Source organism: Melanerpes formicivorus, unplaced genomic scaffold, assembly GCF_026170545.1.
Source record: "Melanerpes formicivorus ecotype bairdi unplaced genomic scaffold, bMelFor1.0.p_v2 SCAF_216, whole genome shotgun sequence".
NCBI classification, from domain to species: Eukaryota; Metazoa; Chordata; class Aves; order Piciformes; family Picidae; genus Melanerpes; species Melanerpes formicivorus.
In genome coordinates, this window is record NW_027142568.1 from 409,075 (window position 1) to 421,428 (window position 12,354).

A 12,354-nucleotide genomic window follows, 5' to 3' on the forward strand; every position below is an offset into this window, starting at 1 on the left:
GTAGTTTTCACCAAAAAAGGCTCTAACCACAGTTACAAAAGGTAAAAGCAGGAAGTGAGGAAATTAAAAACCACCCACTGTAAGTGAAGATCAGGTTGGAGACCACCCTAAGAATCTGAAGGTGTGTAAGACCTGACAAGATCTCTATGCAGTTCCTGAGGGAACTGGCAGATGAAGTTGCTAAGCCACTTTCCATCATATTTGAAAAGTCAGTGAAGTACCCAGGGACTGAAAAAGGGAAAAACATAACCCCCATTTTCAAAAAGGTTAAAAGAAAAGAACAGGCAGGGAGCCACAGGCCAGTCAGTCTCACCTCTGTGCCTGGCCAGGTCATGGAGCAAATCCTCCTGGATACTCTGCTAGTCATATGAAAAATGAGGAGGTGATTTGTGTTAACCAGTGTGGCTCCACCATGGGCAAATGATGACTGACAAATTTGGTGGTCTTCTAGGGTGGAGTAGCAGTGTTGACAGATAAGGGAAGAGCAATTGACATCATCTGCCTGGACTGGTGCAAAGCTGCACAGAGTGGCGAGGCACTGGAACAGGTTGTCTGGAGCAGTTGTGGAGGCTCCAAGCTGGGTCAAAGCCAGGTTGAAGGGGCCTTGAGCAACCTAGTCTAGTAGGAGGTATCTGTGCTCATGGCATAGGGTTGGAACTAGGTGATCTTTAGGGTCTCTTCCAGCCCAAACCATTCTATGATTCTATGGTTAATATGTTACTACATATCTAACCAGGATGCAGCTATGCCTTCATATCCTGAATTTGTTGATTCCTTTGCTACCAACTCATTGACAATGAAGTCTCCATTTAAATTTGCTCTTTACTTAACCTTCACTCTGCCTACATGAGTTTGTTTCATCTTCATGTGATTGCTTGGCCCCTTTATTATGGTTTGGTTTGTTTACTGCAGCTTAGTAGCCTCTTGAATTCTGCTGTAGTTCATGTAATTCTCACCATGTGGTTCAGCTCCCTGCAGAATTTTTCTCCTGCCAGCAGCAGTTCTTTACTTTCTCTTTCTGCATTTTCCATTGTCACTGAAACGCCACCTCCGACAATGTTCAGCCTCCTCTAATCCCTTCCAAAAAAGTCTGCTGTGGGTTATTGATTTATTGACTTCCACCCTACTATAAACTTAACTAGCATTGCTCTGTCCACAGAGTGCACGTTGGCACAGATGCCCAATTTGCTTCCCATAGCTACGTAGCATGCCCTCATATTTTTCTGGACAGTCAAGCAGAGAAACAATTGTTTTCTTTTTGCCTTTACTTTCTTCATGGTTGGAGAAGCCCCCAACAGACACAGGGTGATGAGAGAGGATTTTTCCCTGCTTTCTTAGCTGATAACTCAATATACTCATTTCTTAGTGCTTGCACTGAAAGGTTTGGGGCTGATTTCAAGAATAGCGAAGAAAAACCTTTTGCTGCATCTAAAATGTTGTGAGCCTATTTCATGTTGATAAGAGCTCTCTTTCTCTTTCAGTAACTGATTGCTTCTTCTTTTAATGCACACAGCTCTACCTGGGGACACAGCTCTCTGGCTTTCAAACACTGATGATCAGGTGGAGATGGGGCTCCATTTTGTTCCTTGCTTTAGTGCCATGCTAACTAGACTGTGTCACACATACAATTTCACGTATCAGAGATCACAGAAATCCTTTTTTCTTGCTGATGTCTCCTACTAATACTAAGTCAGGTCCTCAGAAAAGGACTCTTCAAGTGATAAAACTAGTTTGTAAGAAGGTTGTCCCAGTCTCCCTTCTTAGAGGTGGCTCAACAGTAATTCATGAGAAGGGAGGCTTGGCAGGCCTCTCCTGGCTCCTCAAGTCAAGTAACATGTTATTATCCACCTTTGTGTCACCCAATATCCTAGTCATAAATGGAGTAAAATCCATCTAAGAACTAGTTGGGCTTTCTGCCTGCTCTCAGTTTGGTGAAACACACTGTAGACCTTCAGCCTGAATTGTCAGAAGCTTAATTGCCAGCCTACTCTTATTCGTACCTATTTGTACACAATGGCCCTTCTGTTATCATTGTCTTTTATCTCTTTTTCCCTTTTCAGTTGCTTGCTCTCTTTGGACTTGAGCCCTGCATTATGTTTATTGAGGAGAATAATATGCTCTTGGCATTTTCATTAATAGACTAATCAAACAACACTTCTCTCCAAAGAGGTATCTCCTACCGTGCTGGCTTCTCTGCTCCATGGTGCTTGGGTTTAAATTAACCTCTCCAAACACAGCTGACTGGAGCTATCAGCAATACTCCAGAGAACTGCTGACCAGAGGTCTTTTTCCTGTGCAGTGCCTGATTCTCTCCTTTAGCTGATGGAAACACCAGTTCAGCTCTTTCTTTTCTGGTTATTTTCATGTCTGGAACTCCCAGATTCTAGCTTCATTTCTGCCATCAGTCTCTAGTGCATGGTCTTTCACACTATTTTACAATTCTAATAGATAGTATATTCATTAACTCTACCATGAGTATTTGTAGTTTCTCTAGAGTTTAGTTTTCTTCTATTATATATATATATATATAAGAGGAACAGCATTGTTATTGAATCCTTAGACTTGATACAAGAGCTATGTTGATAGTCATTTTGGTAACACTTGATCCTTGCCTAGTACAAATTTCTGCACAATCAAGTGCCAGTGGCATCCTGGCCTGCATCAGAAATAGTGTGGCCAGCAGGGGCAGGGAAGTCAATCTGCACCTGTACTCAGCACGGGTTAGGCCACACCTTGAGTCCTGTGTCCAGTTCTGGCCTCCTCAATTTAAGAAGGACACTGAGACACTTGAAGGTGTCCAGAGAAGGGCAACGAGGCTGGGAAGAGGCCTTGAACACAAGCCCTGTGAGGAGAGGCTGAGGGAGCTGGGGTTGTTTAGCCTGGAGAAGAGGAGGCTCAGGGGTGACCTTCTTGTTCTCTACAACTACCTGAAGGGAGGTTGTAGCCAGCAGGGGGTTGATCTCTTCTCCCAGGCAGTCAGCACCAGAATTAAGAGGACACAGTCTCAAGCTGTGCCAGGGGAAGTTTAAGCTCGAGGTGAGGAGAAAGTTCTTGACAGAAAGAGTAATTGGCCATGGGAATGTGCCTGCATAAAATGGAATGGAATGGAATGGAATTAACCAGGTTGGAAGAGACCTTTGAGATCATCAAGTCCAACCTACCATCCAACACCATCTAATCAACTAAACCATGGCACCAAGCACCACATCAAGTCTCTTCCTAAACACCTCCAGTGATGCTGACTCCACCACCTAAAGCAAATAAAAGGTAAGGATTTAACAAAAGAGATGGAGCAGAGCAGCCTTTTTCAAAGCCTGACATTTTGCTCAGCTGTTCTGTTCAAGTAACAACTGGAAAAAAATCCCATGGCTTCCCTCCCACCCTTTCCCCCTTTTAGATCAACCTTAGTTAACAATTAATTCAATATAATAGTAAAGAGTTCAATAGGAAAACCAAATTAGCAGCTTCCCAAAAATAATTGCTGATTTGGCTGCGGTCCTATTCCTTTTATGGCTGTTCTTCAGTAGATCACTGATTAAAGATAAATAAGTATCAGTGAAAATAATAGTTATCTGCCTGAACACAGTTTACATCTGCAGAGAGGCAAATCTAGCAGGTTCCTGATCTGTTAACTTCCTAGACATAACCACAATTTCTATGTCTAGATCACTACAGCAATAGTATGTAAATGGATTCAAATGCTCTCATGCTTATCTATGCTCATAGTGAAGGCATGGCTTTGCATATATATTTTAGTATGATGTATCAAATAATCAATTGGCTGAAGACAAGAGAAACTGGGACAGTAGTAAAGAGGAATCATGTAAGGTCCAGCAAAGCAAGGTAGCCAAATGCTGTCAGTGTGAGTGTTGGCACCGCAGTGGTAGGTAGATGAAGAGGAGAAATATTCTAGAAGAAAGGAGAGGCAGGGGGAAGGGGAGGTACACTCTGGCAGTTAGAAGATGCACAGAGAAGCAAGTTGCTTCTACAATCATGTCTGCAGGCACTTGGCTGAGTCTCTCTGTTCACATGCTTCAAATTTGCCATGTGCCTAGCTGCCTGGAGGATCAGAGACCACCTCTGCAGATTTTAGTCCCCTGAGGTTATGTATTGGAACACTATGGATTTGCCTAGTCTGCAAACAAACCATGAGCTGACACACTGCACTGTCTCCTCAGCCTCTTGGCTGAAACTTTCAAAGCAATCCATAAAAGTCAGGTAATATTGAACAGAGGGGATTATGGAAAAGCCATTTCCAACTGAAACAATTGCATTCATGTTTGTTCTCTCCTGTCTCCCCTTCACATCTATTATGACTATGTATTTATTTTTCTGGTGCTGCTAGAGAGATTGTGGCGAGAAAGTATTTTTGTTTTCCCCCTCTAGAAATTGTCAGCAGATTTATCTTACAGGTGCTGAATGCCATATTGTGTGTAGTATTACCAGCACAAATATATGTGTGATGATAAGCCTCAAGGCACTAGGGACTCAAGGGATAATTGTGTTTTCCATGACTCTCTTCTAACTGACTTGCGTTTGTGACCAAACAGGACAAGCGCTGCCCATGCTCACGGGCAGTAGAGAAGCTGCAGCAGGCCAGCCTCTTTGGCCGCATGCAGCACCTCGAGGAACAGGCCCAGCTGCTTGAGCAAGTGATGGCTGAGGCAGCCACCATCCCCTACCTGCAGGACCTCAGTCAGGAGGATACCCAACTGGTAAGTATTGATTTCTTCACACTGGTTTTGGCTTTTGGAGGCAGGGAGCCAGGGAAGGGATGGGGCAGAACACTCTGCTGCAGTTTGCTCTGGAAGTCATTTTCCCAATGTGCAGACCTGAAGTAGTTTTAAAGTCCTCCTGCAGTGCCTTGTCAGAGGAGGTGCTAATCACCTGCAAGGGTGATTTGTATAGAACCAGCATGACTCATCTGTAGGCACATTTTTAAAACCTCTTCTTTTCCCCCAAACGTCCCCAAGTCAGTCTGTAAGAATGATTGCAATTATTCAGATCATGCTACTTTAGGATAGCTAACATCAGAAGCCACCTGCAGCAAACAGGCCAAATCTAGACAAAGCTGAGGAGAGGAGGGGAAGGAGAGGAAAGCTTTTCTTTCCTGGCTCTGTCTACAACATACTCCCTGTCTCTGAATAAACCCATCTACCTGCTATGCCTTTGTTTTCCCTTTGTAAAATGGCAAATCACTCTTTCTATGAAGAACTTCTTCCTAACATCCAGCCAATAAGATTCAGTTTACTGGCTGCACAAGCACAGAAAGCAGGCTGGCACCAACCACAGCAGATTGATTTAGAGATTCCAAAGAAGACTTCTGCATCCTTTATCTAGTGCTGGGACACATAGAATTTGAGCTTCAAAAACCTAAATGCAAAGGTAAACTCAAGGAAATACAGATCTGCTCCGTGAAGCTCAGGGCAGTGGTTTTGCATCTTGCACAGATGAGTGCATTTGTCACTTTAGGGACTCATCTTAGACTGCTGCCCATCTAGGGACAGCAAGAAGAGACAATTTCTCTATGAATGCTTTTGCTTATACTGTCCAATTACTTGTAATGAGTAACAAATTCGGGAAGTGATTCCAAAACTATCATCTGGGTTCACTGTAACCAGCTAAATGTTTTGGAATAGACCTTACAGAGCACAGCTACAGGCATTAAAGACAAGTTTCTCCTAGTTAGTTCTTAAAACCCTGAGACTGATGGCTGCTTGCAGGAGGATATGCTGGACCTGACCCTTGGCTTTCTGATAGTGAATTAAGAGCAACTGAAACATTTTCAAGTGTTTGGGAAGGGTGCAGGGTGAGGCAATGCTATGCCTGACCTGGAAGGGTACTGGAGTGAGGAAATGGTACAGATGACCTGAATTTTAGCCTTCCTTCTAACACTGAGGACTGATTAGCAAGGATTTTCCTACAGCTTCTTTTTGCAGTATACACTAGAAAGAGGCAGCCTTGTTTTTATGCTCTGTTTTGCTGCATTATGGGGAAAAGAGATGGTTTGCCAAAGGAAAGGGATAGTAAAAGCAGGCAAAATGAGCTAGATACTTCCAGCTACGGTCAAAGCATCTCAGCTTTAGTGTTGTCCTCTTGTGAGGTTTTACATGCTGCTTTAAATTATGATACATTAGCCTTGGGAGAAAATACTGAAAAGCATTCCTGTACAACACAGAATATCCCAGACAGCTAAAGAATGAAATATGGACCCTTTGTTCTTTACAAGCCAAGCCTTCCTTTCCAAAGTATAAACATTTACTGCATTAAAAACATATAGGCTTCAATACAGAATTCCCAGGGGATTTCTTCCCCCCATTGTTAAGTATTTTCTATCCACAATAATACAGAGTCATGGCTGAAGCAAAGATGAGGTGGCAGTGCTCATTGTGTAACAGATGAGTAATAAAATCATCAGTGTACAAATGATTTTTTAATGAGGTTTTAATCTGTGTATTTAGAGAAGTTATTTGGGTGTGAATTCCACAGTGATCATTTTTATCTTGGTACCGCAGCTGGAGTTGCTGATGGCAGAGGCCACGGACACCCTCAGAGGAAACACTGATACCCAACGTGTGTGGAAGGAAATTCAGAAGGTAACAACTTGCAGCAAAGGGTAGAAGAGTATATTGTTCCTTGGGGAGTAAATGTCCCCCTGAGTCATACCTGTTCAAAAGGTAGAAAAGAAAGCAGGTGCCATTTGAAAGCTGACTGTGTGCCTCCAACTCTGTCAGAGCTCAGGCACCAGCCACAGATAGATACTTACTATTTGCTTTAGCATCTAGGGTTGATCTTTGTTCATATTAATAGTCTCCTGTGGTTATCTAATACAACAAATATCCCCAACCTCAAAGGCTGAATTTGTGGTTGATAATCATATTTCTCTTCCATTTTTATCATAGGGACTATTGTGCTAATTGCAGGGAGAGGGGGAGCTGTTAGGGAATAAAATTCAATCCAACAAGTGAAGTCTCTTAGTAGAGCTCAGCTGAGGCTTTGGTGATGAGAGAGGTAAAAGACATGCAAATGCCTTTCTGGAGTCTCTGCACAGCAGCTGGGCAATTGACTTCTTAAAGGATTTGTGAAGCATAGGGCATCTTGTTTTGGTTCTCTCTGCTGATGAATCTGGCTCGACCTAATGAAGAGTGGGGCAGGCTGGGATGCAATAGCAGTGTTGGGTTTGGACAAAGTCTTCCAAACCAGAATGAATCACAGCTCTGGGCATTGACACCACCGACATTCAGCTACTGGAGAGAAAAGGGGTAGCAACGCATCCCCAGGAAGGGATAATGGTACTAATGGTCCAAGGCATTGGCCTTACCCTGTGTCTTATGGCTCCATCAGATCCAGAATGACACACAGTCACTCTGAGTTGTGGCTGCAGTGGGAGGCTGGAGAATAGAAAGGGCTTGAGTTCTTGCACTGGTGGGACTTGAAATTGTCCCTCTTTGAGCTCTCAGTGTGCACTTGCAGCCTGCAAAGCCAATCAGATCCTGGGCTGCATCAGAAGAAGTGTGGCCAGCAGGTCGAGGGAGGTGATCCTCCCCCTCTACTCAGCCCTGGTGAGACCCCACCTGGAGTACTGTGTCCAGTTCTGGAGCCCCTATTACAAGAGGGATGTGGAGGTGCTGGAACGTGTCCAGAGAAGGGCCACAAGGATGATCAGAGGGCTGGAGCACCTCTCCTATGAGGACAGACTGAAGGAGTTGGGGCTGTTCAGTCTGCAGAAGAGAAGGCTCCGAGGAGACCTAATTGTGGCCTTCCAGTATCTGAAGGGGGCCTACGGGAAGGCTGGGGAAGGACTTCTGAGGATCTCAGGTAGTGATAGGACTAGGGGGAATGGAATGAAGCTGGAGGTGGGGAGATTCAGGCTGGATGTGAGGAGGAGGTTCTTCACCATGAGAGTGGTAGAACCCTGGAATGGGTTGTCCGGGGCGGTGGTCAAGGCCCCGTCCCTGGGGGTGTTTAAGAGCAGGCTGGATGACGCTTTGGGCAGCCTGATGTAGTGTGAGGTGTCCCTGCCCATGGCAGGGGGGTTGGAACTAGCTGATCCTTGTGGTTCCTTCCAACCCTAAATGATACTATGATACTATGATTTCGGTTTGACAGAGAGATACTGAAAACCCAAATCCCAGCTGCACTAAGTCAGTGTAACTAGGATGGGTATGTCTGAAAGAAGTCACAGAGGTTGAGGGGCAAGGTGCTTTCAGAGTCTATGTGTCCAAGTTATTTGAATTAAATTTCCAGAAGGCATCTCCTCTGAGAGAAAGTCTGAGTAGGTGTCTTGCCTCAGCTAGCTGTGAGATCAGTGGCTCTTAATAAAGTTTGCCAAGTACAGGATGTACAGAAAGTAACCAAGACCTAAGTGCACAAAATTATAGACAAAAGAGCATTTCAGCTCTTTCAAATGCTCATGAGGGAAGGGCAGGATAAATATTCACACCTCTTTTACATTGCCCAGCATAGTCTCTAAATCTCTCACACCTGCCTACAGATCGTATGAGAATCTTTTGCAACACAAACACTACATAGGATATGAATGAGATATATTTATGCAATTACCTAAACATTTCCTGCCAGATAGAGCAAACATTGATAACCAGATACATGCAAAAAGCTCCCCCCAGTTTCAACAGTGGCTAATATTTCATTGTAAATTCAGTAGAACGAAGTATTTTCTTTTGGTGTATTTGCATGGATTAATTTCTCTAGATGCTTTCAATGTAGTCTTGATAGATATCAAGACTAATAGCATTTAAAAATGGACAGAATCTCTGCAGAATTAAACAGTTGGGACTAAAAGTTACTGAAATGCATTGAAATCTACACTCTTCTGTTGCACAATTTGGGGCTTCAAAATTTGTTGGCATTCTGAACATAGTTTTGCCTTTCAGACAACCGTTTGAGCTGAGGCATCCTGTTCCCAACAGCACTCCCATTTGTTTCACAATAGAATTGTAGTCTTATTATTATTGTATCAGAACAAAGAAATGAAAACCATCATCAAATATTTCTGTTGTACTTTACTTTTTTTCCCCAACACTTAATTTCAGCACAGTCAGCATGTTCTTAGGAACAAAGGCTTTTTAAATAGAGAAGACAGGAAAACACTCAGGGAGTTCTGGGGTTTCTTTGTTGGATTTCTTGTTGGTTTGCATTGTGGGTTTTGGTGGTTTTTAATCAGCTGTAATTAAGCATGTTACACTGGGTTCAAGAGCTCTAACATAGTACTAAAGAGGATTAAATCTGATGATTCAAAACTGATGTGGTGTGGATTACCACATGTCCCTTGTGCTAGAACCATGTGGGTAAGTTCAGGATTTCACAGTTCGCTCGGCACAGAATGCTGATTGTAGGAGCCCTCAAAGAACCATCACCCAGGCCTAGCTACAAGGTGGTTCTTTGTAATTTTGCTATTGAATTAATTTACATATATTGGAAAGCAAAAAACAAAAGACCATAAAGGAGTTTATACAAGCAGCTGTAAATGAAGAACTCTGGAAAGCTGACAGCTACACTACCACCAATGGAGTTTGGCTTTTGCAATCGAAACAGCTGTTGCACCTCATGAAAGCACTCAAGTTTTAACTGGAATGCAGTGGAATTACAGCAGTGCCTGTTCTCCACATGGTTAAAGGGTCTGTCAGGATTGGCAGTGCAAGCCACTGTTGGCAGAGTTGTATTTTCTGGAGACAGCCAGAAAAAAATTCTTTCAGGCTGAACTCTGACACAGAAAGGCACAAGGCCTGACACACAAACACTTCCTAGAAAGGCTTAAGTCTTCACACCAGTGAATTATTTAGCCCAGTGGTTTGAGCAGTGACCTCTGATGCACAAAACTCAGCAGCAATGAACAGGAAACTTGCAAGAGAGGTTCAGAAGAGCTCATCTGGTAACTCTTCTTGATCCCACAAAACTCAGTCCAGCCACTGGGTCTTAAACAGATGGGGACACTACCATAACAGCTAGCCCTGGCCATATTGACTAGCTGGTTTATTGATAGAGTTGTAGATGATGGTGATGACATCTGGCATGAACATGACTGCTGGGACTGGCAATAAAGCTTGACCCTGAATAACTCATGGAGCCAGGTCTCTGCATGGCCACTGCAGGACTGTATAGCAGCTGCAGAGAGGCAAAGGGGTTTAGAGTACCTCAGATACATAACAGGGCAGGAAAGCTTCCCTTTTGCTCCACAGGGCCTTTACTTCTCTACAAGCTTGTAAGAGAAGAAAATAAAACAGTAAAAGAAAAAAAAGAGACTACTTTCCTATCTCATAAGAATCAATTCATTAATAAAGCTTCACAATGTTATAGTGAGAAGCATTTCATTAACTAAATAATCTAGAGCCTATCAACCAGAAATGTTTGACATCCATAGAGAGAGCTCTGTAAGTGCAAGTGCCAGTATGGCTCTGCTGCCCCTATGCAGACAATAATGTGGTTCTACTTCTGTCCTCTGCTTAGCCCCTAAGGCTTCCATGGCAGTTTCACAGGATCCTCTTAACATCATCTGAACAGCCAAAGGAAAGACAGGAGCTGGCAAATAAACACTTCCCTACACTTCCACATGTGAAACACTTCATAAAGCCTTCACATTGGAGTTTACCTCAAGGGCATCACATACTTTGCCATTTAGATCAGTTATTATGCCCATCCTTTGCTGAGCTCAGTGGAATGCCTGTTTCATCAATCTGAAAGCAGAGCAAACATGGATGAGTGAATCAAAGAACAGATGTAACTCACATAAGGATAAGGATGTAACAAAAGCTGCAGTAATAGATGTGAATATGAAATGAAGTAAAATTAGCCTGACCTATTCTATAATCTTTTAGCCAGGCACATAGATTTCCAGCAGTTCACCTCTGCTTACTACATCTCTGCCTTCTGCAGTGACAGGGGAACACTCTCTGATGAACTGTGCTCTTCCACTGACATTATCTCTTCATTGAAAACCAAGCCATGGAAAAGGGCCAGAGACTTGCTAGGCTTTGGGTCAGCCAGAGGAGCAAGGAGGGAGATTCATAGGATGTCGATGGAAAGTGGATGTGTTGCTGAGTAGTATTGTGCTGGCTGCTACAACAGTTACTTGATGTAAATGACTTTGCAATGTCTTGTAAAGTCATCCAAGCCCATGCCACAGCCACTGGGAACTGCTCTTGTTCTCAGAGCATGCAGGCTTCAAAAGTTGCTGTGTTTTGGTGTGCTCTCTTGTATCGATCTTGGCTATTCCTGAATTACTAGAAGGACACTGGTTCCTAATTTGTTCTCTTTCTGGGGCTGTGATGCAGATACGTGCTTCATGAATGCCTGGAGCCGTTGTGAAAAAGGAAAGCAAAGGATGGGAAAGGAACAGGAATTTTCTGGAACAGGGGTGGAAGTCTCATGTGTAACATCTAACGTGTAATGAAGTCAGAAAAGTGCAGGTGCAAAAGGAAAATAGTATTAGTGGCCCTGATTCAGGCAGACTGAGAGTGAAGGAAACAAGAGCAACCAGATAGAAATGCAATTGTCCATCCAGGACAGCTTATTTTTAGTCACAGTTAGTTTGGAAAGAAATTCATTGCCAAAATGTTTGAAGCTTCACTAGAGAGAAGGGACGAGCTTCTGACACCACTTCTTTCTAACTGCAGATTGGAGTCCTTGAAGGCTACTTACATGAAGTGGAAGAAAATTACATCAAGAACAAAGCCAGGACAGAAAGAAGAAAGAAGATTCAAAGTTTACACAAACTCAGAGACCTGGAAATGTTATGAAAAACCCTTCCCACTTTAGGTTCCCCTGCTCCCCCATAGGATATAGTTAGGATATTGGTATAGAGTTATTAAGAGGATTCCCACCATAGGTATTAGGTAGATAGGTTAAGAAAAAATCCCTTCCCACTTTAGGTTCCCCACCCTCACCCCCCCATGGGATATAGTTAGGAAGTTAGTATAGAGTTATTAAGAGGATTTCCACCATAGGTATTAGGTAGATAGGTTAAGAAAAAAAACCCTTCCCACTTTAGGTTCCCCTCCCCCTCCTCCTCTTAGGATACATTTAGGAATTTACTTTGCTTGTCATTAGTTTGAACTGGTTGGAATAAATGTTTTGGTAAGGTTTATTTGTCTTGTTTCTTTAACTAGGAACACCCTGGCAGGAAGGGTCTTTATCTTCTGCTCTGAGAATATTCTGCATCCAAACTCTACAAAATCCCCTTGGCTTGATTATTGCCCAAGAACAGGGATCCATCCATCCTCTGTAAGGAGGAATTCAGCCTCATAGTGCCTTCTGTCCAGCTTAATGCCTTACACTTCGGCTACTGGTGCAACCTAGAGGTACAAAGTGGCATCCTGCACCTTATGGCTGTGGTAA

General features: G+C 43.3%; 1 protein-coding gene across 1 annotated transcript in view; it reads left to right on the forward strand.

The window, feature by feature from the left end:
- Nucleotides 1-12,133, forward strand: part of LOC137458013 (spermatogenesis-associated protein 16-like) — a 32,077-nt gene extending 19,944 nt beyond the window's left edge. Inside the window, exons 2-4 of the mRNA XM_068169712.1 lie at nt 4,551-4,715; nt 6,516-6,596; nt 11,634-12,133. Of these exons, the coding sequence (XP_068025813.1) occupies nt 4,551-4,715; nt 6,516-6,596; nt 11,634-11,756 (369 nt within the window). The 3' untranslated portion in view covers nt 11,757-12,133. The remainder of the gene's footprint in view (nt 1-4,550; nt 4,716-6,515; nt 6,597-11,633) is intronic.
- The last annotated feature ends 221 nt before the right edge of the window (nt 12,134-12,354 follow it).